We start from the raw sequence: 25,489 nt of genomic DNA on the forward strand, positions 1-25,489 counted from the left end.
AGGACATGCCTGCAGACCAAGTCAGTGGGGCAGTTTAGCCCCGCCGTCAAACGAACATTTCCTAGCAGGCAACAACAATAGCCAGCATACTTGTGCATACAAAAGCCGGATCTCTTGTGAAATTAATCTCAATTCTGCCTGTCTCACACCCAGTTTCTAAACATTCATCATGGCCCCTCCTTCCAAGCTCGCTATAGCAACCGGCGTTGTGCTCCGCTTGGTCAAAGAAGAAGCAAGCTACCACAAAGAGATCGAGCAGCAAGAAGCGCGTGTCAAGAAGGCTGAAGAGAACAAAGGCGACGATAATGGCGAGTACACGCTCAAGCAAGAGGTAGACAGCATCAGTCTCACTTGACAGATGACAGACATTAAATTTACTGCAGCGCCAAGCACTCCAGGAGACCAAGAACGTGCTGCCGGCTATGAAGATCAAGATTGAGCAGGCCCTCGAGAAGTTGGAAGAAGAGCTTGTAAGCCGGATGCTTGGCTGATGGCAAAAAAGAACTGTACTAATCAGCCCTAGGAGAACAACAAGGAGGCGGATGGTGCGGCTTCAACCGACGAAGTCACAAAGGCAAAGGACGCCCTCGCACAGGGAAAGGCTGCCCTGCAGGAAGCTTCGTAACTTGCGGATACCCTTTTGCAGCTAGTTGTTACAAGCTCCTCTACGAAAGATGAAGATATGTTGATACCCTAAACACCGCGCTATGCAAGCAAATCATCAGAGCAGACACTCTCCCATGTGATCACGACTCGTCCATCCGAATTGATGGGTGGTCTTCACCGTCATCCTCGCCATCTTCCAGGTCTTCGCCCTCTTCCAATCCCGAAGAGTCACCGTCATCGACATCGCCCGAGTTTGCCCTCAAATCGGCCATATCCGTGTCCTCTACGACACCCGATTTGCCCGATGAGGGTGCGGCACTGGCGTCTCGCGAGAGAGGCTTCAGCCGATCCTGGGGCGGTACTCGTAGCGACGACGACGCCTCTCCGCCCTGACTGGCATGTACAGGCGTCATACTGCCGTCTGGCCGCGGCGTACCGGCGTGACTAACATCCCCCCTAGACGTGCTTCCCTCTCCCTCGCCATCTTCATCACCATCCTTCATCATGCCTTCTTTGCGCTCAGCCTCTTCCTTCTCATCCTTAATCATGCGCAGCATCTCTCGTGCCTCCTGTTCAATACGGCCAAACTGCGTGCGGCGCTCGCTCCATGTGTCCTTTGCCGATTGTACCTCGTGTTCAAGCTCCCGTATCTCTTGGTCTAGCTTTACGTGTGCATGTGCTTGCTCGTCTCGCGGCTTCAGCATCTTGCAGCTGGTGATTTTCTCGGTCAACTCGTCGTACGTCTTACGCACGGCAAGTGTTTCCTTGGCCTCGACCAGGCGGACGCGGAGATCCTCAATTGTCTTGCGGACATGGTCCTGCTTTGCTTCAATGGCCGTCTTGTCCACGGCGTAGCGCTCGCGCTCCGTGTGATTGCTATTCGTCGTGAACTCGGCGCGTAGAATCGCAAAGTCGAGCAGGGAGAGCTCGTTCATAATGTCCTTGCGCCATATCTCAATCTTGTGCGCCTGCTGTTCGCGCTCGGCTGCAAGCGCGGCTGCTTCCTCGTCGGCAGCTGAAGCGTCAGGTGGTGGAGAGGGCAGCTGTTTCGGGCGCGCATCCTCGAAGAATCCGGGCTTGAGAAGGCGGCCGGCGGCGTTTGTATATGGGCGCGCCTCCACTGCTAAAAGTCGCGATACGTTGTGGAGCGCATCTGTTGGGGTTAGCCGAAGCTTCGAAGCAGCGCATGCACAGCCATACCCTCGTCCGCCTGCGACAACAGGCCCCAGTCCTTGATCGCCATGGTTTGGGTGTAGAGCCGGAGGTGTGCAGAGGCTGTTGGTGGCACTGGTGGCACTGGTGGCGGGCTGCTGCAGCGTTCACCAGAGTCGCGATGTCGCCGTGTGATGGTCAATCGCGGCGTTGGGCAGGGGTCTGCACTAGCGCCAGGGTGCCTCGTCAGACGTCAGACCTTCGGCCTCGACGCTTTCACTTCCACCGCACTTGGTTTGCTCTCCTCTGTCCTTCTTGTCACCCTCTTGGCAGCTGCTGCCTGCAAACAACGCCGTTCTTGAAGCTTCGATTACTAATATGCTCCCGTGAATGTGGCGGGGTACTCTGCCCCATCCACCCGTTACGTTGCTCTCATTTTACTTATCCATGGTTCATGTCGTCTGCAAATAGAAGTGGCCTTTTTCACCTTTTTAGCATTCTTCGACGATCAACGAAAGACCTATAACGCACTGCATCCCCGATTTTGGACTCTTCTACGCGTCGCATTTCGCACGGGACAATCGACGAGCCTTTGACTATACCCTCCGCGACGCCTTCACGCTATCAACCATGCCGGCTCTCAGCCTCTTCGAACTGGCCCGTCAGCGGCTTATCAAAAATATCGATATGCTCCGAGACGTTGGCGATCTCCCCTATTCGTTCCTCCAGCCCGTTCTCCGATTCGTACAAAGCCCAGACCAGCTCCTCGAGCTCGAGAACAACTGCCCACAACTACAGGGAGAGACGGGTGAAATATGGCTGCGCTTCATAAGACGAGACATACCCGACTGGGAAAAGAAGCCACACGAACCGCGCGATCCGCGCAATTGGAGTAAAGTCTACCGCAAACTTAAGAAGGATGCGGAGCGCGAGAAACAGGCCGACGAAGAGGCGCTGAAACAGCACATGCAGGCGTTGCAGAAGGACCGCGCAAAAAACAAGACGCTTATTGTGGATAGCCGGATTGGCTATGGCTCGGGCGGTAGCAGGATGTTTACTGGCAGGACCACCACACCCTGGGGCCAACCTTCGGGCGCGCCGGCGAAAACAGGCAAGGCCGCTTTCGACAAGCTGAAGCGAGGCATGTTCGACCATGGTCGTGAGCGTCCAAAGGCCAGTCATATACCAGCACATATTCTAGCTCAGAGAAAGAGTACCATTCGTCAAGCACCAGCGCGCATGATTAGAATGGCTGAGAGCGAGGCCCCCCGAACCATGGTTTTGTCCAAGCAAGCATCTACCTCGATGGCCAACAAGCCAGAATCCTCAAATGCTGCGTCTGCCTCGACAAGCCGCCCCAACATCACACATCGACCAGCACCCCAACAACGCAACCCGCCCCCAACACGAACATCACTACCAACGGGGCAACAGTTCAACGCGCCTAAGCCAAGGCCAATGACTGGCCAGTCAGGTACAGCCCCAGCACCCAAAAGGAAAAGGGAGGAATACAGCATGTTCCAGCCAAAGAAGAGGAGGGTATGAGGTTGCAGTCAAGCGGATCCTCTTTCACAATGTACAAGAAGTATCGTTGCTTTAATTTCATCGGTTGCTTACTCTGGCTGCAAAGATATCGATATAATTCCGGCTGGCCGCTTATGGATATTTTTAGAGGGTTCTACATACAAAGGACAGGCGCTCTAGTGTTGGGTAATGTTTGGTGAGTCAGAGCCAAGTTTTAGAACAATATTCGCATTTGGAGGCGTTATGTGCGTTGACATTGCGCCTTTTCGTAGTAATCAAATTATGCAATTGTCAGCTCTTTACACAACGCACATCCATGATTATTCTCTTCATTTACACACATTCGTACATTACGTGGGGAGTGTTACACAGCACTGACATCAAATGTAGGGTATTGGTATAGCCAGTGACGTGCTCCCATTATCGTACCATTCACCACTAAGCTTTCACCTGGACAGTGACAGCACAGTCAGGTACCAAGAGCGTTTGCGAAGTCTTAGCCGAGCCTTTTACTCTAGGCGCAATCAGACACAAACTTCTAACTATAACTGACATCGCAACTTATACCTTGAGCAACTCTTCTCAGCCCTAGAAACAACAGTCGCCGACAACCTGTATGGTGGAGTATATACCTAAGACTGCGATGACATGCGCACTTCCGCAACCTCGCCTAGAACTCAAGAGGCCTCACCCTATATCAGTGAGTGTTTTAGCCATTCTCAGATCTCTGATGCAAACAGCTAACAGTGCAAAGCAACAACCTGACCTTGACGACATCAGATGGCATCGTCTTTTAGTACCTTAACTTTGGGGCCAACAATTCGACAACTGCCCACCGAAATACTGCACCATATAGCCTCTTTCCTGGTTCCTGACACGACATTGCATGTCATGGAGGGCATGGGTATCAGCTTTGCCGAAGGCATGCCCCCCCGCACAGCGTATCGCCGCAGACGGAGCGCCGTGCAAAAGAGATTCGCCTGTGAGCTTTCAGCGCTGCGACATTTCGCACTCGTTTGTCGGCGATTTCGCGCAGTAGCCGAACGTATACTCTACCGAGACATATGTCTTCCGGAACCTTCGCTTGCCAAAGTTTTTGGTCTGTTCCAGTATCCAGTGTCTTCCGTACCGTACCTGGCTCGTACACTGATGGAGAGACCAGATCTCGCCGCTCACACAGTATCACTCAAGGTATGGATTGGAGACCGGCGACTAGTTGCAAGAGCAGACGAGCCAGACCTATACGAAACAAATCCTTATTATAGCATATTCAAGGCTGCCTGTGCACACCTACAAAATCTCACAATGACGCTTGACAAGCGCGGTCTCTGGTTGCACGAACTACGCAAATACCAACAACTCGACATTACCGCTGTGGTTATTAGTCTGCTTCCACGACTCAAATCTCTCGAACTAATGTGGCCCTGGTCGCTCAGGCGTCTATTCTCTAGTGTAGATGCTCGTGGCAGGGACCGTCCATTCCACGAACAACCAAACTATTCATGCCTGGACATAGCGCTTCGCCACAGCTCCATATCGTCGATATATATTGCTTCCCATGCGCCCATCAAGACATTCCCCACAGCCTCGCTGACTACGCTGGTCGCCGACATACTATTCTTCGCCGACAGAACGGACTAGGCCGAGACTACTGCCATACTCCCCAACGTCCGCAGTCTGACAGTGACACTAAACGTTAATCTCGTAAGGCTCATCCCCTTTGACATTGCCATGCGAAGGATGCACCCCATGGCCGGCCTACAAATCTTCCTCGGACGCATGGTCCCCAACCTCAGGGCCTTTGCGATCGAACCTCCCAAAGGCACAGAGCCACACTTCTCCCAGCAATACGACCGATGGGGCGGGAAAATTACTGCGTCCCGCATGGACAAAGACCCCCAGGATCTAGAGTGCAATTCTTCTCCGAATGTGTTCCCCGGGAACACCTTCTGGACGTCCTTACTTGCCACCTTGCAGCCAGTCGAAACCCAATTGCTGCATCTCTCGTTGCCGGCAAACTGGTACTCGTCGACTGGCAGGCTTTTCAAGCCGATGCCCATTCTACGCCGCTTTCGCAGGCTCAAGTCGCTGCATCTTCCCAAGGTCGCTATCATTTGTAATCCGTACGCGCGAGACTACGACAAGGATAACAACGTGAGGCATGCGGTTACTTTCTTGCCGCACGGACTGGAGAAGCTCACTCTTACGCAGGCGGATACTGAGACGTGTATATGGGTGCAAGAGGGACTTTGTGCGAAGTATTTGTTGCCGAGGTTGAGAGAGGTTCACTTGGTGTTTCGGGAAGACTACTGGCCGATTTTGCCGTCTGGATTTGCAGACGATGTGAGGGAAGCGGGTGTTAGGGTATTCATGCAGTGGAAGGGGCGTTGTACGGATGTTTGAAGAGGTAGTCTTGAGCGACATGCGTCCGGATCTTTGTCTTACTATTGTAGGATGTCTAATACTGTAGTAATCAAGTTGAGGTATCAATCTATCAACTGTACTCTAGGAGTTCCAACGAGATAATAGACTGTTCATTATGAAACCTGTGCGTTGAATATCTTGATCGCTATAAGACCATGTACATGATTTGACACTCCTTCCCTGGGACTTGACCAGCAAGCGAGCAGACAAAATGGTGGTGTTCTGGATGTCATGATACATTCTTTCCACTGCATAGCAAAAGACCAAGATGTCACTCAAGGCGATGAGTCCTGTTTGGCCGGCCTGATCATAAGCTGTAGAATATATCAGCAAAACAAAGCCCAAGAAAACCAAAACTGGCACAGGAAAACTCACAATAAAATCCAGCTTCTCCTTCCCACCCCACCGCCTCAAGTCCAGTTCCACCTCTTTAACAGGCACAAACCCATGACGAGCATACACTGGTGCGCCCATGGGACTCGCCTCAAGAAACGCTTCGACCCCCGCTTCATCAGCTTTCTCGCAACCCCAACGCACCAACATGCTACCTGCTCCTCTTCTCTGATGCTGATCCAGCGTGACCAAAGTATCCAGCACGTAGTACGGCCTTGTACCGAGTAACTCTCGTTTATTGGCCGCAAACAGCTTGAAAAGGGAGTTCCACATTTCCGGCTCACTTTCCTCAAAAGGCTCTGGGATAGTTAGCCCAGCGTCGACTTCTTCCCAGGTGCGCTCTTTGGCACCCTCCTGCTTGGGCTTGACGTAGCGCCAGCGGGCGCCAGCGATCATCTCGCCGGTTGTCTTGTCGATGCATTTGACGTAGATGATGCCTTTGTTGAGGATGCCGTCGCGGATATCTTCGACCACTTGGTTCAGCGTCTTTTCAGAGGGCTCGCGGCGAGCATAGAGAATTTTGTTGATGGTGGGCCGGAAGACTTGGTGTCGTATGCGCATGTACTGCTCTGCTTCTTCGGGCTTGAGAAGAGAGATTTCGAGGTTGGCGTCTGGCATCTTGTGTCTCAGATAGTGTTACAGTGTAAAGTAGAGGGTTTTTGCAGCGCTGGTTCACTGGGGAGAAGTGTGGGGTGTCTCCAAGAGTTGGCTCGAAGACGCCTCGGCTGCCTTATTTGTACTACATCCTCGTGGGTCAAAATGACTCCCACCACCTAATTCATCCCGCGCTGCGTACGTATTACGCTGGCTGCCTTACGGATTCGGAATCAACTATCCTAGCCAGCACTAGTACGGAGTAGAGAATGATAGGAAGGGTGAGAATTTTTGGATACGATTGGCGCCCTTGTTATTCCGCCCTTCTTCTCGCGGGTATGCTGTTCCGCAGGTAAGGCGTACGTACATACATACGTAAGTAGTATCGTAGCCGCTGGGTGATTTACTGACTCTATCGCGGGATTAGACGAGTAGCTTCATTCCAGAATCCAACGTCTCTACAGAGATGCGACGATGTTCCGTTCTCTCCAGAAGTCTTGGGTGCGCGGTGTCGACGGCGGCGTCTCGCTAATCCCAGTCGCGCGTCCGGGTGATCCCTGCAACAATTTTCTCGACTTCAGGTTTGCGACCAGCCGCCTGCACCTCTTTGCATCCATAATCCACCGCAATGGCACCCGCAACGACAATTCCGCACAAGGCGGGGGAACACCAGCGATACAAGCCAGGAAAGGCAAATAGCGCGACAAGACACCAGGCAGACCTCGCGGCCGGCGACAGCGATGCAGAGGCGGGCGCATTGCAGCTCATGAACGAAGCGCAAGAGGACGATTTCGAAGGCTTCGGCACGGAAGAAGAGGACGGAAACAACGGAGCTCAGGGTGGCGACAGCGACGCAGAGAGCATCGATATCCAGCTAGACTCTAAGCTGCAGCAAAAACCCGTACTGCCAAAGGATGCTGAGGAAGAAGAGCTTGAGCGCATCATCTTCGGCGACTCGGAGGGCTTCCGACAAGGACTAGAGAGTTTCTCCTTGGACCGCACGACCGGCACATATGCCGACAATTCAGACGAATCGGGGGCGGAAGGGGCAGATCTCGATAATGTGGCGGACCAAGACTTGTTCTTCTTCGATGCGGGCCCAGCTGCAGCCCCGCCAGGTACGGTCGCGGCCAAGGCAGACGAAACAGACGACGAGGATGATAAACCTGCTTGGGAGGATAGCGATGACGAACGGCTGGTGGTCAGTTTGGCATCGGTGCCCCAGCTGAGAAAGCTGCGAGAAACGGCAGACGACGATTTGGTCAACGGCAGAGAATACGTACGGCGGTTACGGAAGCAGTATGAGAGACTCTATCCTACACCCAGCTGGGCAGCATATGCGACAGGCAAGGCCAACAAGAAGCGGCGACGCACCATGGACGACGATGAGAGCGGAGACGAATCGGCGAGCGACATGGATGTCGATGAGGATGTATCCACACAGCCACTTGCGAAGCTGTTGAAGGATGCCGATATCCTTTCGCGTACCTCAAGGAGCAGTACAAAGCGAAGAAAGCTACAAGCCGGCACCATCGACATTCAGCGTCTCAAGGATGTCGCCAAAGCCGGTCCGGTAAGTAACTCGAGCCCGTTACATGGACTGATCTTGGTTAACACATACTGCAGTCTGCCATCACCTCTCTGTCGTTCCATCCCGCATACCCTCTACTGCTCTCCTCAGGGCCCAGTTCAACTCTATACCTTCATCATGTCAACCCAAACCCGCCCAACCCAAATCCTCTCCTGACATCACTACACATTAAGCGTACCCCCCTTGTTACGACCGCATTCCATCCGTCTGCGTCAGATTCACGCATCTTCCTGAGCGCACGGCGTCGTTACTTTCATGTGTGGGACATTGCGACAGGCCGGGTCGAGAAGGTGTCGCGTGTGTACGGCCACCAACACGAGCAACGCACAATGGAGTTCTTTTCGCTGTCACCAAACGGCAAATACATGGCTCTTCGGGGTTCGTCCAGAAAGGGTGGTGGCGTCATTAACATCCTAGACGCACGAACGCTCCAGTGGGCAACGCAGGTGCGGATCGAGTCGAGAGGCGGCATTGCTGACTTTGCGTGGTGGAGTGACGGCACTGGTATGTGCATTGCAGGCAAGAATGGTGAAGTCACCGAATGGAGCGTTGAAGAAGGTGTCGTGGGACGGTGGAACGACGAGGGCGCAGTGGGTACTACTGTCATTGCGCTTGGCGGCAAGAGCGGGCGTGCAAACTGGTTAGGAGGCGATCGATGGGTGGCTGTTGGAAGCTCGAGCGGAGTGGTCAACGTATACGATCGCCGGGCATGGAGCGAGAACGACCCGTCCGTTCACGGTGCAAAGGCGGATTCAAACGGCGGTATCCCCAAAGCACCGAAACCGTTGCGGGATCTTCAAAATCTTACGACGCCGATCTCGCACCTTGCATTCACACCAGATGGCCAAGTCCTCGCCATGGCTAGTCGTTGGAAGAACAATGCGATGAGGCTAGTACACTTGCCTTCCGCCACGGTCTTCAAGAATTGGCCTACAGAGAAGACGCCGCTTGGGAGAATCACGGCAGTCGCGTGGGGAAGGCCAAGTGAAGATGAAGAGAAGGAGGGTAGTTTAGCACAGTTGGCAGTTGCCAACGAGGCCGGCCATATCAGGATGTGGGAGATACGGGCATAATTTTGAATTGGCGATGAATACCATTTGGGCCATCCAGGGACCAGATTGCGACACGAGCCTGTCCATTGTGCATCCTGCTTCATTTCTTACACGTCTTGTTCTCACTTTCAGCGCATCAAAAGGGCTCCCTTGGGGTTGTCAAGCGCGGATCCAAATTGCCACAATATGACGACTGCAACCACCCGAAGAGAGGCGGTCAACACCAACACCTTTCACTTTCCTTTCTTTCCGCAAACGCGTAGCGTCAAGCAGTCTCTGCTCACCTTGTTTCCACTGCAGCCATGGCAAGCACACTCCTGCCTACTGTTTGGGCACAAAAGGGCAGTTTCTTGCCGCCATTGCTCCGCAACCTCAACAGCACTTTTTGGATAGACTGCAGCCTAGAATCTTTGTCCAACAACATAGCAACAGCATCTTCGACGCTTTATACTAACGCCTGCATCTTCTCTCGTTGAGCATGGGCAAGAACAGGGCCCGTAACAAAGCTAAAGCCAGGCGCACAAAGACTTCGCAGAGTGACGACGTTGACTCCAACGAGCAGTCCACGTCGAATTTGGCACAAGTGAACGCCATTCAGTCGCATATACCAGCCAGGAATTCTTCTACTAGTCCAGCAGAAGAGATGCCATCCAGCTTCACCTCGAGAATGCTAGCTCGCATCTGGGGATTCAAACAGAATCCAACTACTCAACAATCTCTTACCACATCATCCGCCACGGACGCGGAAACACAGCCAAATCGTACCAGTCCATCGACTCCGCATGTGCAAGAGCCCGAGCGCACTTCCACCACGACGCCGAGCCCATACGCTGTTTTGGAGCAGCCAAAGGCATCGTCACCCGATATGCCGAAGATCAAGCGCGATTCAGTCATTTCAAGCACATCGACGGGGCCTCCACAAGATGGCAAAGTCGATTCAAGCCCTCCTTCTCGACCTCGCTCAAGAATCCAGTTCAGGCAGTGGGTCAGTCAATGCTGGCCGTGTCGCTTATTCCGGTGGCTATACCATTTCGCAATCGCCTTTACGCGCGTAAACTGGAACGACCAGCGGCGCTTTGTCGATCTGCTACTCAGCCTGGGTCTCGCCGCGCTCTTCATCTTCGGGTGCTATCTCGTACTCGAGTTTGTGCAGAGAGCACTGCCTGCGGCGGCGGCTCAATCCGTTGAAGCAGGTAACTGCAGTGTAGTCTACGTCACGATCCCTGGGCCCATCATCACGGTGTCGCTTATTGGCGCTTCACCTACGGATCCGGCGCATGGCACGTACTTCTTTTCGGTGGTGAATGGGACGACGGAGTGGCTTGATGGTGTGGCGCCGCCGAGTCGCTTTAACACGTTGGTTACGCAGACTCCAGTGATTACTCCTGTGATCTCTTCGGTATCGGTATCAAGGTCCTCTGTATCGGCCACGACCTCGTCTCTGGGCCCAAGTACGCCTGGACCGATGAATCAGCCACAGAGACCATATCCGTCGTATCCTAATGTCGATGCTACCAGTACATCTACTGGCCCTGGCCTTTCAAGTAACGAGGGCAACTCTCCTCCCATATCTACGCCAACGAGCATCTCAACGAGCATTTCGACGACGATTCTGCCATCATCACTCAGCAGTCTACCTCCCTCGGCCCTCTCTCGTTCAAGCCAGTCTACCACATCAGCTATCCAGAGCACAATACCCAACTCAATCTCAACTACACCCGGCATAACCCCACCCACATCCATAACCGGAAGTCCAATTTCCGTCTCAACAAATGTCTCGACTCTAGCCTCGAGCGCCCTGACTCCAACATCCAGTCTTGCCACCAGTCTGGCTACAAGTACAACCAGCCCGTCATCCATGCCAAGTTATTCATCGAGTTCGAATATCAGCTCCGCTGCAGATTTTACATCACCAGTTACTCCGAGTATCTCCACTACTAGTTTCTCAAATATAATTTTAAGCGAAAGCTCAACCGCAACATCATCACCATCGTCATCTTCATCATCAACAACATCAACCATAATAACAGTAACTACGCCGTCTGTCCTATCTACAAGCTCGCCAGTTGGCCCTTCTTTATCGAGTCAAAGCGCATCAGCGCCAAGTCCATCTGCAAGTCCAGGCACTTCTTCAGTTTCAAAGCCAAGTCTAGGTGTGACTTCGCCGCTTGTCTCGGTCCCGTCGGGCTCTTCTGGCTCTTCGGGATCGATATCAGTCGGAGGGTCGTCTTCGGGCTTGATAGACACGTTTTCAAGAAGCTCGCCGACGTTGGTTGTATCTACGCAGCTCAGCGGCTCGACGGGTACGGCGCCAGGATCGCAGCTGTCGGGTATTTCTTCGTCACTTGCGTCTTCGCCACTCGTGTCTTCGCCAATAAATCTGAGCAGCCAGGTCGCATCTTCTCAAATGACGTCTAGTCTGACGAGGCCTCTACCAACCGGTTCAGCAACAGTGCCTATCGAGCCTCTAAGCTCGGTATCTACATCTCCTTCTATCAGTGAGCCACAGTCTCCTCTACTTTCGCCATCGTCTTCGCCTAGTACAGAATCACCACTTTTAACCACATTCACAACAAACAGTCCGAATGTATCCAGCACAGACTCAAATTCTTCAACGACGCCACCATCTGGGTCTACGCAATCAGTATCTACATCCAGCACTGCAAGCAGCTTGCGTTCTAGCCCGGCGGCCCCACCGTCTTTGACTTCATTCAGTCTGAACCTGACTTCTAGTTCTACGTATTCAAGCTCGTCAAGCATGTTTCCGAGCAGCGCGCCAAGTCGCAGTTTTTCAACGAGCTTCGTGACGCTTGTTCCTATTGCCAATGTGTCTTCGTCGTCGGTGATGCTCAACTCAAGCACAAGCACTACGACGTCGACATCAACTATTACGGTGACTCCAACAGTGCTGCTAAGCAACTCGTCGAGCTTTGGTGCAACGCCGTCGTTTGCAGCGCGGGCAATTACACGGGTGATATCGTATGGAGAGACTCAAGTCAGCTTTGTATTTCCGTCGCCAAATATCTCAACGACGGTGTCGTACTGGACTGGCACGTATCCCACGGTTACCGGACCACTGCCATCTGAACTTGCAACTCTACCGCTGACTACACGCACGGCGCGACAGACGCCGCTCTCGGAACCACCTTCTTTTGAGCGCTTTTCGTCACAATCAAGGTGCACCAAGACAACGGTGCTGTCGGTATCTGGAGACAAAAAGACGGCGACAGCGGCTCTGGTGAAACGCCAAGGTATTCCAATTACGGTAAATGTGCCTAGCCCATCCTTGGGGACGGCAACACAGGCGCCAAGCACAGTCGCGCAGCCAGACCTACCTGGGCCTTCGTCGTGCGGCGAGTCTGGCAACTTTACGATTGGCTTCGACGACACGGTGGTGGACGAACAGAGTACCGGGCTGCTCGTGGCCAGCGGCATGAATAATCCCTACCACCACCTCTTCTACGCCAATGGATACACGTATGTGCCCGACAAGTGGGAGCCATACCCGGCGATTTCGCAGCCCAACGTAGCCATGTTCATGCCGCTGGGCGGGCGACTGCTTCCCAACACGCCGTTTGCAGGGACGATGCTGCCTGGGGAGCTGGGGGCTGGACCACGTGCCCCCGTCAACGCATACTGGTTCAACGCGTACTCTGGCTACTTTGGGTGTGCGCTCAACGGCCTCACGCCGTGCACACTGCGCATCTCGGGGTTCCGCTGGGACAATGTGGTCGGGCAGGAAGTGGTTGTGGCGGAGCAGAAGGTGACAATTCCAGCGTGTTTTGGCTATGTGGGGTGTCGGCTCACGCAGGTCGTGTTCGACGAGGGGTTCCGGGCGCTGTCGGGCATCCAGTTCAAGGCGTATACGTACAATTTGAATATTCCACAGGTGCACATGATGGACGATTTGCAGATGGAGTGGTACAACAACACGTGCTCGGCGGGGATTCTGCGCATTGGGCACAGCTAGGGAGAGAGGGCGGAGTGGTGGGAGGGAGCATCTTAGCAGGCCCATGTATGTAGTAGCAACATGGACACTAGTGGCAGGCGGGCACGTGTGCAGCCGTGGTTGTGCAGATGACGGTGACGTCAGGGGCCCATGACTCCTGGAGACGGCTAGAGCGGCGCTGTGCGAGTGGATATGGAGCAGACGGCGTTTCAGCAGTGCAGCGGTGCAGCATCGAGTGTCCATGTGAGGCGGCAGACGACCGAAGCGGGACATTCACTTACCGTACCGGGGTCCGGCTGTGGCGTCACGCGGCCGAGGCCGTCTCTGGTGTATCACGCGGGGGCAGCGGGCGATATAGTGCAGGCGGGCGTATCACCGTCGAGCCATTCTGCTGCACTTGGCTCGCGCCGCCGTCTTTTTCTTTTTCTTGTGCGTGGCCGCCACTGTATCTGGCTCGCCGTGGCCGTGTCGCTGTCGCGGGCTGTCGCTGTCGCTGTCGGGGTCGTGGTCGTGGTGGTCGTCGGGTCGTGGTCGTGGAGCTGCCAGGCCCCAACGTCTAGTCGCCCGCCACAAGCGACGGCGCTAGCCCGGGTGCGGCCTAGCGCGTGCTGAGCAGCTCGCAGGCGGCCCTCGTGCTACGGGCGGGCTGGGGATTACATGTGCATGGTGCTAGCAGGAGGAGCAGCACCGAGGGCGCGCTGTCTGGGCCTGTCTGCTTGGTCTCTGGCGTCTCGAGGCGCCTCAGCAGCTTGACGGCCGACTGCGGTCCGAGCAATGGCTGCGTTTGCGTTTGCGCCCGCCAATCTTGCCCTCGACGCCGTCGCCGCCATCGCCGCCATCGCCGCCAAACCCCACCACGAGCCCCCACCACGGCCGCTCCAAGTCCAACACGGACCCTTTGCCCACCAGCTCAACCCATCGCCCTCACCTTCACCCTCACCACAGCCCCACGCCCCGACGCCCTCGTCCTCGCCCTCGCCCTCGCCGTCCGCCCAGCCCCACGCCCGCCCGTCCTCGCGCGCCCTCGTCCTCGGCCACCACCTGTCCTCCGCCGCAATGGCTGGCGCAAACGCCCACGCGCCCATGGCCGTCCCAGGCGGGCGCATCAACGGCCACGACCACCGAGCAAACCTGCGCGACATGGGCTTCGCCGGCCCGCGCAGCCCCCCAAACAACAAGAGTAGGCTGCCCCCGCTGCCCCCGCCGCTGCCCTCGCTCGCTCCTCTGTACTGACGCTGCCAGACACTTCACACGTGCCCTGCAAATTCTACCGCCAGGGCGCATGTCAGGCTGGCAAGGCCTGTCCCTTCCTGCACTCGGACGAGCCGCTGACGGAGCGCGCGCCCTGCAAGTACTTCACAAAGGTAACACGTGCGCCGCCCCAGCTCGCCCGCTACATGGCTGACCGCGCTGCCCACAGGGAAACTGCAAGTTTGGCCAAAAGTGCGCCCTCGCCCACATCCTCCCCAACGGCCATGTCGTCAACCGCGGAAACGCCGGTGGCCACTTTAGCCGCATGAACATTCCCCACCACCAGGAGCTGCCCATGAACAGCTCGCTGCTCACCATGCAGGCACACATGGGCGGCATGCAGCCCGGCTACCCCTACGCCATCCAGGACGACTATGTCGCCCAGAAGAACCAGTACGACATGATCCCCACCATCGACACCACCTTCTCCTCGCACCCCGGCTCCAACTATGGCTCGCCGCCAAACGACAATAGCCGGCTCCCCATCTCGCCCACGCAAAAGGGTCTCAGCGTCATGGACGTGGGCCTGCCCGCCTCGTTTGACAGCCAGGGCGTCTCGACCATGGCCCGATACGGCCCCATTGCCTCATCTGTACCAGCCAAATTCCTCGCAAATTCGCCCCCGTCCTCGTACCACGCCGACTCGCCCGCGCTTCGAAATCTGCACGACTCTGCATTCGGTGATGGCTCGCGAAGGGGAATTGCGGGGCTGGGCTCTTCTCCCCCCGAATCGGTGGAGCAGCCCGCGGGAAGAAGAGTGCTCCATTCTGAGCTCGCCGCAAGCCGCTCTCGGGGCATCATGTCGTCGAGCCTGGGCGCCCGGCCCGCCTTCAAAGACGAGGACTGGGACGAAACCGACATGATTGGCAAATTCGAGGAGGATCTGCTGCCCAACTCGCTCAGTGACCTGCTAACCCCGCAGGAGAAGATGCGACGCTTTTCTCGCGACCAGGGCGAGAACGAGAGCTCTTTCCCACAACGCGCCTCGCTATCGCGGCTTGGCGTCTCACCAACCACATCAGACCTCAAGTACGGGTCGCCCTCGGCAGCCACCGCCTCTCCCTCGCGCTTTCAGTCCATGTGGGCCAAGCCCCGCGGACCGACGTACGACACCGGATTCGAGACGGGCTCATTGCCTGGACAGTCAGCCTTTGGCCATGTTGGCTCCCCGCTGCGTAATTCAAGCCTCCATCCTGGTGCAAGCCCCTCGCTGCGCGCCATCAGCCGTCCTACGACCGGAGATGCGAGTCCCTACCTATCTTCCCCTCCTCGCCAAGCATCCATGAGCATGATCAGTCAGCAACTACAGAGAACTCGCCTATCCACTCGCGACGAAGCGAACATCACGAGCAATCCGATGCACCCCGGCATTAACCGCGTGGCGTCTACCAACAGCATTGGGGGCTCGAGTGGGCGTCTTGGTGTGGATCGTGCGGTTAGCAGCAGCAGCATCAATCGCGAGAGAATTGAGGAAGAGCAGGGCCTTTTTAGCATGGAAGAAGAGGAGGACCTCAATAAGAGCAGAGACGGTGCCTCGACCACTTCGAGTACGAGCAACAAGCGCTTGAGCGGTCTATCATGGGGCAGCGGTGGTGGCAAGGCTAGCCCTAACCTCGCGCCTGTCGGTGGCCATCGTACTGCTGGCTCGTCAGCTCTCGGAAAAGAGACGGGGGCTTGGGGAAATAATGCCTGAGCGATCTGATGAACCAACCTTGAGGGTCTTGCTGAAAAGCTACTCCCTCATACTCTTCTTATGCAGGCGACTCATCTACGACACACGGAAAATTTAGCGATCCCCTCATCTCGGGCCAACGGTTGGAAAAAAAATTCAGCGTTTTCGGCGACTTGCATCAGGAGGGGTATATGCTCTTACATTTTATCTGCTTATTTCTTCTCCCTTTGTTCTTCTTGGGCATACATGAAAAAAAAAGTCTCTCTGGGCTTCGGCCTCAAACTACCCCCACACACACACAGATATATACACATTTATACACTTGCAAGCGGGGCAGACAGGCATTACTAGGTAACATGGTGCGCGGTGTTTGGCGGTTTCCTTTTGTTTCCTTCTGTTTTTTTTCTTACCTTCTTCTTCTTCTTCTTCTTCTTCTTCTTCTTCTTCTTCTTCTTCTTCTTCTTCCTGAAATGTCAATTGGAGTGGAGTCATTTTTTCCCACATCCATTTCTTTTCTTTTCTTTTTTTTCTTCTTCTTGACATGTCAAATCTCCTCCCATCCATCCATTATATCGCCGGAGTTTGGACACAAGATTATGTCTCGGGGCCAGTTGGGGCATATTGACGTGTGTGGTTTGCGGGTGTGTCTGTGTTTTTGCTTTTTTTGGGTTCTTCTCAATCTCAAATACGACAGATATGATTACAGTATGATTACAGTATGATGGCGCAGTTTCTATGTAGTAGGAGGGGGTGTGTGTGTTTTTCTCTCCAAATGTAGGGTGGCGTGGCAAGCTTTGGTGTGAGTGCTGCTGAAGGGGGGATGATGGTGGTGCAGTGGTGCATTTTCACGCCAATTGGTAAGGAGCTAAGGTAAGGTAAGGGCAGTAAGACGGATGTGGCGTTGGGTGTGCAGGCGAGGGCGAAGCTGTGAGAGAGTCGTGTTGGAGGTAGGGAATGTGCCATGGTTGTTTGCTTGGTGGGAGTATCAAGACTATCCATCCATGTAGTAATGTGTGGTTGTTTGATTGTGTTTAGAGTAGAACAGCGACTCCAAAAAAAAAGAATCCAAATCAAGCAAGTATTTCAAAGCAATTCCTTTTCTAAATCCAATCACACACATGGCAATGAACAATTCACCAAATAGACCTTACTTCATTCACATCATCACCACATGCAGTCTTCAATTGATCTGTGAATATCAAAAGTCTTGATAGATACCACCCAGCCATGTATATATACAAATATATACATACATCTTTCTACCTTGTACTCTACCTTACCTACCTACCTACCTACCTACCTACCTACCTACCTACCTACCTACCTACCTACCTACCTACCTACCTACCTACCTACCTACCTACCTAACCTTACTTTGTCTCCTTGAGCACGCGCCTCAGAATCTTGCCACTCGCACTCTTGGGCACCGCATCCACAAACACGACACCGCCCCTCAACCGCTTGTGACTCGCCACCTTGGCATCGAGCCAGCGTACAATCTGCGTAGCCTCGGCCTCGCCAGCACGACCGCGTATGCCCTCGGCGGCAACTAGGTACGCCCTGGGCACCTCGGTGTGCATGTCGTCGTCGTGGACCCCAATCACAGCAACGTCATCGACGAGGTCGCTCTCGAGCAGCTTGCCCTCGAGCTCGGCGGGCGCCACCTGGAACCCCTTGTACTTGATGAGTTCTTTGACGCGGTCCGTAATGTAGAAGTTGTGGTGGGCATCGGCGAAGCCCACATCGCCCGTTTTGAAGTAGCCGTCGGGCGTCAGCGAGTCGGCTGTCGCGGCCGCGTTTCTCCAGTATCCCTTGAAGACGTTGGGGCCGCGCAGCCACAGTTCGCCCGCTTCACCGGGACCCAGCTCTGTGCCGGATGCAGACATGTATTTGGCGTGCAGGTTGGGGAGTAGCTTGCCTACGCTGCCCATGGACGAGTGCCATTCGTCCCATGGCTGGGACAGGGACCCGCGTGTTAGTAGTGTTGGTCTTGTGTGTGTGTGTGTGTAAATTCGTACTACTAGACGTACCTGAATATGCGTCACGGGACTTGTTTCACTGAGTCCATATGCCTGGTTGATCTTGAGTCCCAGTCTCTTGTACACAGCTTCCACGAGCTCTTTCGACAGCGGCGCGGCACCACACGTAATCATCTTCACCGACGACACGTCGTACTCATCGACTAGTTTGTCCCGCGATAGCCGTACCACCACTGGCGGCGCAACATAGATGTACGTGATGCAGTGTGTTTGGATGGCTTCGAGGAAGACTTTCAGGTCAAACGCGGGCATCACAACCACCTCGATGCCGCGATGCAGTGTCTGGTGCACGAGGCCCGTGAGTCCGTATATGTGGAAGAAGGGGAGTACGCCCAGGATCTTGTCGTCTGCAGACGTGTACCAGTGGCCGACTCCGCCTAGGATGGCGAGCAAGTCGGCGACAATGTTGCGGTGGCTCAGCATCACGCCTTTGGGTAGCCCTGTCGTGCCGGAACTGTAGGCGAGGAAGGCGAGGTCTTCGGGGTCGGCTTTCCGGCGGCGGTACCGCAAGGCGCCTGATGTTTTCCGGATGCTGCTCCAGTGCTTGCACTGATGGGTTTCGTCTCTTTCCGCGCCCAGCAAGATGACGCGGTCGCTTGCCAGGCCGACTTTGCGTGCAGCTTCCAGTGCTGTCTTCATAAACGCCTTGGTCGTAACGAGCGCCTTGGCCTCGGAATTCTTCAGTTGGTAGGCCAGTTCTTCTGCAGAGTAGGCGGGGTTTGCAGGCGTGACGATTCCACCTGCGAAAAAGGTGCCGTATATAACAGGCGGGATGTCAATGTCATTGGGGACATGGAGAGCCAAAACATCATTCTTTTGCCAGTCCCACAGATTTCGAAGCCCTTCTCCGAACAGTGTCGCATGGCTCTTTACGTCGGCAAAGGTGTACTTTCGGTCGGAATTGACTGCGCGGTAGATGACCTTGTCGTCTGAGAAATCGCGGTCTTTCCTGTCAAACATGAACCCCCAGAGGTCGACATTCGGTATTTCCACATCTGGATAGGGTGATTTGGTGGGCATCTTGTGTTGGAGGTAAGCAGAGGGTCAGGGGTGCGTCAGTTCACGTGCGAAAAATCAGACTGGACAGATATATGTTTAATTCTCGTTGTAGTCGATGAGTAACGGTCGAGGCGTGAAGGCGGATGATTAGTCGACTTACTGTGGGGAACCTCGGCTTTCAAGGCGGCAGGGCCCTACCCTTTACGCATACGGCCAAATCTGACGCCAGCATCACCACTTCAAGTGCTGGCGACTTTGAGTTTTGACGAGATGAATAAATCTTATAGAATTGTCTGTCGTCGAGTCATGGAGTGGCTCTTCCTATCAGGCGCATTGTCAGGCGCTAGCATGCTCTGGAATAAATAATCCTTTGTAATCGGTTACTCAACAAGCTGGACGAATAGTAGCCATTGTTGAACTTGAAATGTCGCACTCAACGTATATTTTCTTGTGCGCCCACTTGGTTCGGGACGTGCAGTTTCCAGAAAAGCAGAGGTTCGCACAGCATTGCTGTTCAAGTCCAATACGTTCTCCACTAGTCGGATGAAAGCAGGGTGCTAAGGATCGACACGGCCAAGTCAACACCTACCTGAAAACATTCCAGTCCGTCTTACCTTGCATCGTCGTAGACTCGGGCGGAAGAGGCGGTTTACTAGACGCGACTTTTGATCCCGCCATGTCAGTGGACATGGTGAGACAAACATGATTAGGCTAGTTGACTTGAAGGCTAGCATCACTGCTAGCGCCAGTTGCTCGAGTCGATATCGCCATGTCGCATGAGGCAGCGCCGCATCGGTCTGCGTGCGTGAAGCGCATTCAAGGTTGGGCTTCGGACCGAGTGGGCATGGCTAGCATAGCGGACAAGAATGGGGTTGGCAGAGAAGGTTTAGACGACGGCAACATGCTTTTCCACGTGCACGTGACCCTGCGCCGGATCCTTCCCTACACGTGCAAGCCTGTCGGGAGAGCCGGAAGCAGGCACGCGCGGGTTTTTCTTGGAAGGACTGGCATCCGGAAATAGCGACAGCAAAGCACACGGTTGGTCGAGGAGCCGGTTCCCGGGGCAGGCTAAGCAGGCGGGCTAGAGGTGGAGGGGCGCTTCTGGGCGAGCCGGCCATACAGCTACAGGACAGGCTCGGGTGTGACGGGGCCTGGGCAGGCGTGGGTGGTGTCGAGGCGGAGGCCGGATGCGTGGGAGGGGAGGTGGAGGGGTGCTGGAGACGTGACGATGCGGCTGTCCACGATAGTGATAGCTGGCCGGGGCGTGCGCGACGGCGGGTCGGCAGTTGCTGTTCTGGGCGTGCGTGCAGAATGCAGAGGGGGCTGCGAGGGGGCCTTTGTAGTCGTATGTGTGTGTGTGTGTGTGTGTGGATGTGTGGATGTGTGTATGGAGGAATGCATGGCTGGGTGCTGGCGCTGGCACGGTTAGGCAGAAGGAAGCTAACACTAAGGACCGTTCCCGCATCGCGCACGGACTACCGTAATGGTGGGGGGAGGCGCGAGCACACACTGGACCGAGCAACCGAAGACGCCCCACCCGATATCATCCAGTTCACCCATCACGGTGCCTCTCGCTCTGCTCTCCCTCTCGGACGCACTCGCCGTCTGCCCGAAGCCGGCGCAGCACACGCATCTGCAAAAAAAAAAAAAAAACTACTCACCCACGGCCGCTCCCGGCGCGCGGACAGGCGGCGGCGGCGGGCGGGCTCGACGGGCGGCGGTCGACGGGCGGCACTGGACGCTCACTGACGGACGGCGGGCAGGCCTGAGGGGGGAGGGGCGCGCGGTTTAGGCTTTCAGCAGCGGGCAGCGGGCGGCGATTGGCTGGGGCCGGGTGTGCCGTGGGGAGGCCTGCACTGTCGCGGGCGCATAAGGCGTCATCGCTGAGGCGTGGGCGGAAGAAGGGCAATTTCTCTGCAGCGTGATATCTGCACCACGACTGGGTCCCTACAGGCCGTCTCAGCTGGCAGGGAGCCCGGCCTTAAGCAAGTGTCACCGGCACCTACTTCTAATACACAGCATGGGTAAGTGCCCCTCGACTCCCCCTCCTAAAGCCGCCGTCCGCCCAGCACCCTCCGCGCCAGCGCCAGTGCCAGTGCCAGTGCCATTGCCGTCGCCGTCGCCGTCCACAAGCACGCTTCTGCTCTTCTTCACATTCCTCCAGACTGCCTGCCCGGGCCTGCTGACTCTTGCCTGCCAGACTCTGCAGGAGACACGTACCGTCCCAGTGACCGAGTGAGTACAGCCTCCTCCTCCTCTTTTCCCTGGCTGGCCACTGGCCGGCCGCCAAACCATGCTATGCTGCCACCCGCCCTGGCCTGCCGGTAGCTCGAGGACGAGGGCGAGGGCGAGGGCGAAGGCGAGGGCGAGGACGGGACCGGGACCTGGGCAGCCACCCTACGCCGCCGGTACTGCTGCTGCTGCTGGCGGTGGCTCGCGTCTGTCTGAATGCGCCCGGCAGCGGCCGTCGTCGCCTCCAGGCTGCGTCGGTCGCGGCGTCGTGTGCGGTCGCGTCACGTGACGGGCGGCAACTACCGTCCGAGCGTTTCGTCGTTGCCCAAGCTCCGGGAGCGCTGCTCACGTCCGCCCGCTCGCGCATCCTCTCTCCCCCAACCCCATCAATCCCGCGAGGCCTGCAACCACCGCTCGCATCGCCCACACTCCGCCCCGTCTGCCTCGCATCGACGCATTGCCTGCCTGCCTGCTGCAATCATGTCGTACGAAACTGACAACTATGACCAGCGCGACCGCTCTCCCCGTCGCCGTTCTCGCTCGCCGCGTCGTTCGCGCCGCTCCTACTCGCCTCGCAGCCGTTCTCGCAGCAGGGACGACTACCGCCGCACCGAACGTCGCTCGCGCTCGCCCAACAGCGGTGCCCAAGGCGCGGCAAGCTACCAGTCGTACGGTGCCGGCAGAGGAGGCTCGTCGCGGCCCACTGAAAACAAGGGCGAGATGATGCAGAACATTAGGGATTCTTCGCAGCAGGACCGCCGCGTCTACGTCGGCAATCTTTCCTACGATGTCAAGTGGCATCACCTCAAGGACTTCATGCGCCAAGGTACGCCCACGTGCGTCGCGCCGCGTCAAGAGATGGGCTAATGTCGAAATAGCTGGAGAGGTCCTCTTCGCAGATGTCTTGCTGCTGCCGAACGGAATGTCAAAGGTAATGGATGATGGCTTGTCTTGATCGTGAGAAGGATGGAGGTTGACTGGCTTTTGCTTGGGTGTAGGGCTGTGGCATCGTGGAATATGCAACTCGGGAGCAGGCGCAGAACGCCGTTGCAACGCTCAGCAACCAGAACCTCATGGGCCGACTCGTATACGTTCGCGAAGATCGAGAGGCCGAGCCTCGATTCAGCGCCCCCGGTGGTCGCGGTGATTTTGGCGGCGGAATGGGTCGTGGCGGCTATGGTAGCTACGGCGGTCACGCCGCGGCTGGGGGCGCCGGTGCAGGACGACAGGTCTACGTCGCCAACGTTTGTAACCCCGTTTCCTTTTTTTCCCTTCCCTTTCGCGCCTTGTCTTTGATGAGGGGGGGCCATGTGCTGACTCACACGTCTAGCTTCCCTACAACGTCGGCTGGCAGGACCTGAAGGACCTCTTCCGTCAGGCTGCCAACAACGGTCAAGTGCTACGCGCTGACGTGCACATTGCACCTGACGGCCGCCCAAAGGGCTCGGGTATTGTCGCGTTTGAAACGCCCGAGGACGCCCGAAACGCCATCACCCAATTCAACGGTTATGATTGGCAGGGCCGCAACCTTGAGGTTCGTGAGGATCGCTTCGCCGGTGCTCCTGGTGGATTCGGTGGACGCGGTGGCTACGGAGGCTTCGGCGCTCGTGGTGGGTTTGGTGGCCGCGGCGGATTTGGTGGCCGTGGTGGCTATGGAGGCTTTGGAGGTCGCGGCGGCTTCAATGGCGGATACGGCGGCGGTGCTGGTGGCCCTGCTTTTGACCCCAATGCCGCCCCGCCTGCCCCGAACCCATTTACAGACTATGCAACTGCCGGTGGAGAGCCCAGCAACATCATCTACGTCCGCAACCTGCCTTGGTCGACTAGCAACGAGGATCTCGTGGAGCTCTTCACCACGATTGGAAAGGTCGAACGCGCCGAGATCCAGTACGAGCCCAACGGTCGCTCTCGCGGAACCGGTGTGGTTGAGTTCGAGAAGGCTACAGATGCAGAGACATCTATCGGTATGGTCTTCCCAAGTTTTGCTGTATTTCAATCCACTAACGTCTACAGCTAAATTCACTGGCTACCAGTACGGCGGCAGGCCTCTGGGCCTTGCCTATGTCAAGTACACCAACGTGGGCAACGGCGATGTCATGGAAGGCACCGAGCACGCCAGTGGCCTGACGCAGGATCAGATCATGTAATTGCGACTTTTGTTGTCCGCCGTGTCCATGTCGATGCATTTCCTATTTGCTGTGTCTAAGCGCCTTCAGACGAGGTGATTTCTTCTTTCCTGTCACATTTACACCTCTCCATAAGAATGGGATTTGGAGAGATTATCCTGAGAATCAGTTTTTGGTAACGGGAAGCACTGTAGGGGAACAAAAATTTCCTTGTCTACACGAGAAAAAAAAAGCTAGCTGTCGAGATGTAGCTACCAGGTCGAATGAGATTTCATGGGCTCATGCACAAGCCTTTTGCTTCAATGCTCTTTGAGTGTAGCTTTTTTTTTTCTCTTTCGATATAGTCTATGGTGAGTGGGGATCTTTGTCTATTGCAGCAGCTTCATCATCCACTCGTACATGGCCCATTGGACGGCATTGACAATGAAGGCACGCACACTGCATATGCCCAGGCCACGGAAGAAGACGCCCGCGCCCTCTGTCCGATATGCGTGTCTGGCAATTTCCACCGAGCCCATTCGCGTCTTGGGCGTCTCTGGCTGCAGGAGCCCACTTTGCTCGCCTTGTTTGGCCGGGTCATGCAGTATCTGCGTCTGCAGCCTCGTCTTGACCACATCCAAGGGGAAGATGGATGCCCAGGTAATCACGCCGGCCAGACCCCCACACATGAGCACCTTCATGGCTGTCTGTTGATGCGAGTCATCGGGCGAGCTCCAGGCCTGCTTGGAGAGTTCATACGACCAAAAGCTATTTTCTCACGTCAGTCTCGAAGTCTCTCTTTCCTACATGCATGCATGCATTTCGGAATTGGATTCCGTGTGTCCGTGTCCATTGTAATTCTGTCTCTCTTTTCCCCCCGCCTCTTCCTTGCTTCAACAATTCTATTTTGATGAAAAAAAAATAAGAAAGAGATTTGACATGACATGACATGACATGCACGTGAAGTTTAAAAAAAAGACCAAAACGCAAGAAAAGACAAGAAGAAGAAGAAAAAAAAAGACTACTCACTAGAATCCATACCCCACCGCATCTCTCACACTAGTAATCGCACCGCCATAGTACAAGCCGCGGACGCCTTCAGCCCTCCACACGTCGCGCGCAACGCTCCACGACGTCGTGTGCCGACTCGTGGCGACCTGCGCCCGGCACTTGATCAGCTCGGTGGGTGCGCTGACGACGAAGCTCGCGAGGCCGCCGGTGGCGCCCGCGACAAATACCTTGGAGAGGTTGGCTGGCGACGTGGGCGAGTCGGCGAGCAGCGAGAGGGTGCGGTTGTAGGTTACGAAGAGTAGGGCGTTGAGGGCGCCGTAGGTTAGGATCGGTGCTGTGGAGCCTTTACTGTGATTTGTCTTGTTAGTTTTGGAAATTACGATAATGGATATGAATATGTGTGGGAAGTTATATGGTGGTGGTGGTGGTGGTGTTGCAACAGAGGTATTATTAAGTATATCTCACCTCGTACAAGCGTCCCGGCATTTTCAAAATGCGCTCTGAAGCTCTGCACACTCTGTTGCTGATGCGCTGCAACTACACCATCTACTACTACTACGTTCTGCAGCGCCGTCTTGTTGCCGGCTTGAAGACGCGTTTTGATCAGGTCCAGCGGGTTCCCGATGATAATGCCTGCTGCGCCCGACATGTAGCCAGCCCAGAAGTCTGCAGACATTGTTGTTTATTTCTCTTTTTTTGGGGGTTCCTTTTTTTTGGAGTCGTGTCTTTCTTTTTTGGAGAGCGAAAAGAGGGGTACAGTAAGTAATGCTATTTTTTTTTACCTGGATATCGTTGGAGAAGCTTTGGGCTGGGCGAGGGGCAACACATGCAGCGGCCGGCTGGCCGGTTAGGTTAGGGGATATATGCGGCTTGTGTGGGGCACACGCGTTCGTAC

At 55.5% G+C, this 25,489-nt stretch overlaps 12 protein-coding genes across 12 annotated transcripts; 8 read left to right on the forward strand and 4 right to left on the reverse strand.

Annotated features, from left to right (window-relative positions):
* Positions 1 to 169: 169 nt before the first annotated feature.
* Positions 170 to 625, forward strand: SETTUDRAFT_20237 (uncharacterized protein; the record flags this gene model as incomplete). Its single annotated transcript, XM_008028690.1, has 3 exons — positions 170 to 331; positions 384 to 470; positions 524 to 625. The coding sequence occupies 3 exons, from the start codon at positions 170 to 172 to the stop codon at positions 623 to 625; spliced, it is 351 nt and encodes a 116-aa protein (XP_008026881.1).
* Positions 626 to 746: 121 nt separating this feature from the next.
* Positions 747 to 1,849, reverse strand: SETTUDRAFT_154361 (uncharacterized protein; the record flags this gene model as incomplete). Its single annotated transcript, XM_008029085.1, has 2 exons — positions 747 to 1,759; positions 1,807 to 1,849. 2 exons carry the CDS (start codon positions 1,847 to 1,849, stop codon positions 747 to 749), a joined length of 1,056 nt encoding a protein of 351 aa, XP_008027276.1.
* A 314-nt stretch (positions 1,850 to 2,163) lies between these two features.
* SETTUDRAFT_171773 (uncharacterized protein) lies at positions 2,164 to 3,462 on the forward strand (the record flags this gene model as incomplete). Its single annotated transcript, XM_008029086.1, has 2 exons — positions 2,164 to 3,297; positions 3,454 to 3,462. Exons 1-2 carry the CDS (start codon positions 2,389 to 2,391, stop codon positions 3,460 to 3,462), a joined length of 918 nt encoding a protein of 305 aa, XP_008027277.1. The 5' UTR covers positions 2,164 to 2,388.
* A 600-nt stretch (positions 3,463 to 4,062) lies between these two features.
* SETTUDRAFT_171774 (uncharacterized protein) lies at positions 4,063 to 5,741 on the forward strand (the record flags this gene model as incomplete). Its single annotated transcript, XM_008029087.1, has 3 exons — positions 4,063 to 4,221; positions 4,255 to 4,884; positions 4,924 to 5,741. 3 exons carry the CDS (start codon positions 4,063 to 4,065, stop codon positions 5,683 to 5,685), a joined length of 1,551 nt encoding a protein of 516 aa, XP_008027278.1. The 3' UTR covers positions 5,686 to 5,741.
* A 240-nt stretch (positions 5,742 to 5,981) lies between these two features.
* SETTUDRAFT_91112 (uncharacterized protein) lies at positions 5,982 to 6,717 on the reverse strand (the record flags this gene model as incomplete). Its single annotated transcript, XM_008029088.1, has 2 exons — positions 5,982 to 6,020; positions 6,082 to 6,717. The coding sequence occupies 2 exons, from the start codon at positions 6,715 to 6,717 to the stop codon at positions 5,982 to 5,984; spliced, it is 675 nt and encodes a 224-aa protein (XP_008027279.1).
* A 604-nt stretch (positions 6,718 to 7,321) lies between these two features.
* Positions 7,322 to 9,407, forward strand: SETTUDRAFT_41954 (uncharacterized protein; the record flags this gene model as incomplete). Its single annotated transcript, XM_008028885.1, has 2 exons — positions 7,322 to 8,266; positions 8,320 to 9,407. The coding sequence occupies 2 exons, from the start codon at positions 7,322 to 7,324 to the stop codon at positions 9,355 to 9,357; spliced, it is 1,983 nt and encodes a 660-aa protein (XP_008027076.1). The 3' UTR covers positions 9,358 to 9,407.
* A 407-nt stretch (positions 9,408 to 9,814) lies between these two features.
* On the forward strand, positions 9,815 to 11,277 carry SETTUDRAFT_20243 (uncharacterized protein; the record flags this gene model as incomplete). Its single annotated transcript, XM_008028691.1, has 3 exons — positions 9,815 to 10,620; positions 10,713 to 10,830; positions 10,921 to 11,277. 3 exons carry the CDS (start codon positions 9,815 to 9,817, stop codon positions 11,275 to 11,277), a joined length of 1,281 nt encoding a protein of 426 aa, XP_008026882.1.
* A 725-nt stretch (positions 11,278 to 12,002) lies between these two features.
* Positions 12,003 to 13,313, forward strand: SETTUDRAFT_171776 (uncharacterized protein). The gene is made up of 2 exons (XM_008029089.1): positions 12,003 to 12,229; positions 12,641 to 13,313. Exons 1-2 carry the CDS (start codon positions 12,095 to 12,097, stop codon positions 13,304 to 13,306), a joined length of 801 nt encoding a protein of 266 aa, XP_008027280.1. The 5' UTR covers positions 12,003 to 12,094; the 3' UTR covers positions 13,307 to 13,313.
* Positions 13,314 to 14,341: 1,028 nt separating this feature from the next.
* Positions 14,342 to 16,486, forward strand: SETTUDRAFT_116908 (uncharacterized protein; the record flags this gene model as incomplete). Its single annotated transcript, XM_008029090.1, has 3 exons — positions 14,342 to 14,465; positions 14,528 to 14,649; positions 14,706 to 16,486. The coding sequence occupies 3 exons, from the start codon at positions 14,342 to 14,344 to the stop codon at positions 16,227 to 16,229; spliced, it is 1,770 nt and encodes a 589-aa protein (XP_008027281.1). The 3' UTR covers positions 16,230 to 16,486.
* A 1,092-nt stretch (positions 16,487 to 17,578) lies between these two features.
* On the reverse strand, positions 17,579 to 19,267 carry SETTUDRAFT_136720 (uncharacterized protein; the record flags this gene model as incomplete). Its single annotated transcript, XM_008029091.1, has 2 exons — positions 17,579 to 18,163; positions 18,239 to 19,267. 2 exons carry the CDS (start codon positions 19,265 to 19,267, stop codon positions 17,579 to 17,581), a joined length of 1,614 nt encoding a protein of 537 aa, XP_008027282.1.
* Positions 19,268 to 21,110: 1,843 nt separating this feature from the next.
* SETTUDRAFT_163562 (uncharacterized protein) lies at positions 21,111 to 23,894 on the forward strand. The gene is made up of 7 exons (XM_008029092.1): positions 21,111 to 21,270; positions 21,447 to 21,481; positions 21,989 to 22,304; positions 22,357 to 22,409; positions 22,477 to 22,722; positions 22,809 to 23,442; positions 23,492 to 23,894. The coding sequence occupies exons 1-7, from the start codon at positions 21,267 to 21,269 to the stop codon at positions 23,623 to 23,625; spliced, it is 1,422 nt and encodes a 473-aa protein (XP_008027283.1). The 5' UTR covers positions 21,111 to 21,266; the 3' UTR covers positions 23,626 to 23,894.
* Positions 23,895 to 23,972: 78 nt separating this feature from the next.
* SETTUDRAFT_136726 (uncharacterized protein) lies at positions 23,973 to 25,270 on the reverse strand (the record flags this gene model as incomplete). The annotated part of the gene is made up of 4 exons (XM_008029093.1): positions 23,973 to 24,351; positions 24,613 to 24,937; positions 25,060 to 25,117; positions 25,151 to 25,270. 4 exons carry the CDS (start codon positions 25,268 to 25,270, stop codon positions 23,973 to 23,975), a joined length of 882 nt encoding a protein of 293 aa, XP_008027284.1.
* Between the last annotated feature and the right edge of the window lie 219 nt (positions 25,271 to 25,489).

Source organism: Exserohilum turcica (assembly GCF_000359705.1).
Source record: "Exserohilum turcica Et28A unplaced genomic scaffold SETTUscaffold_3, whole genome shotgun sequence".
NCBI lineage: Eukaryota > Fungi > Ascomycota > Dothideomycetes > Pleosporales > Pleosporaceae > Exserohilum > Exserohilum turcicum.

What these genes read in the sequence shown, in the direction of transcription:
- SETTUDRAFT_171776 (XM_008029089.1), top strand. Translation starts at nt 12,095, where the DNA reads ATGTTTCCGAGCAGCGCGCCAAGTCGCAGTTTTTCAACGAGCTTCGTG. An exon ending in CGTCGACATCAACTATTACG is followed by an intron (nt 12,230 to 12,640) that starts GTGACTCCAACA and finishes ACGGCAACACAG; the next exon opens with GCGCCAAGCACAGTCGCGCA.
- SETTUDRAFT_163562 (XM_008029092.1), top strand. An exon ending in CAAGGACTTCATGCGCCAAG is followed by an intron (nt 22,305 to 22,356) that starts GTACGCCCACGT and finishes ATGTCGAAATAG; the next exon opens with CTGGAGAGGTCCTCTTCGCA. An exon ending in AGATGCAGAGACATCTATCG is followed by an intron (nt 23,443 to 23,491) that starts GTATGGTCTTCC and finishes TAACGTCTACAG; the next exon opens with CTAAATTCACTGGCTACCAG.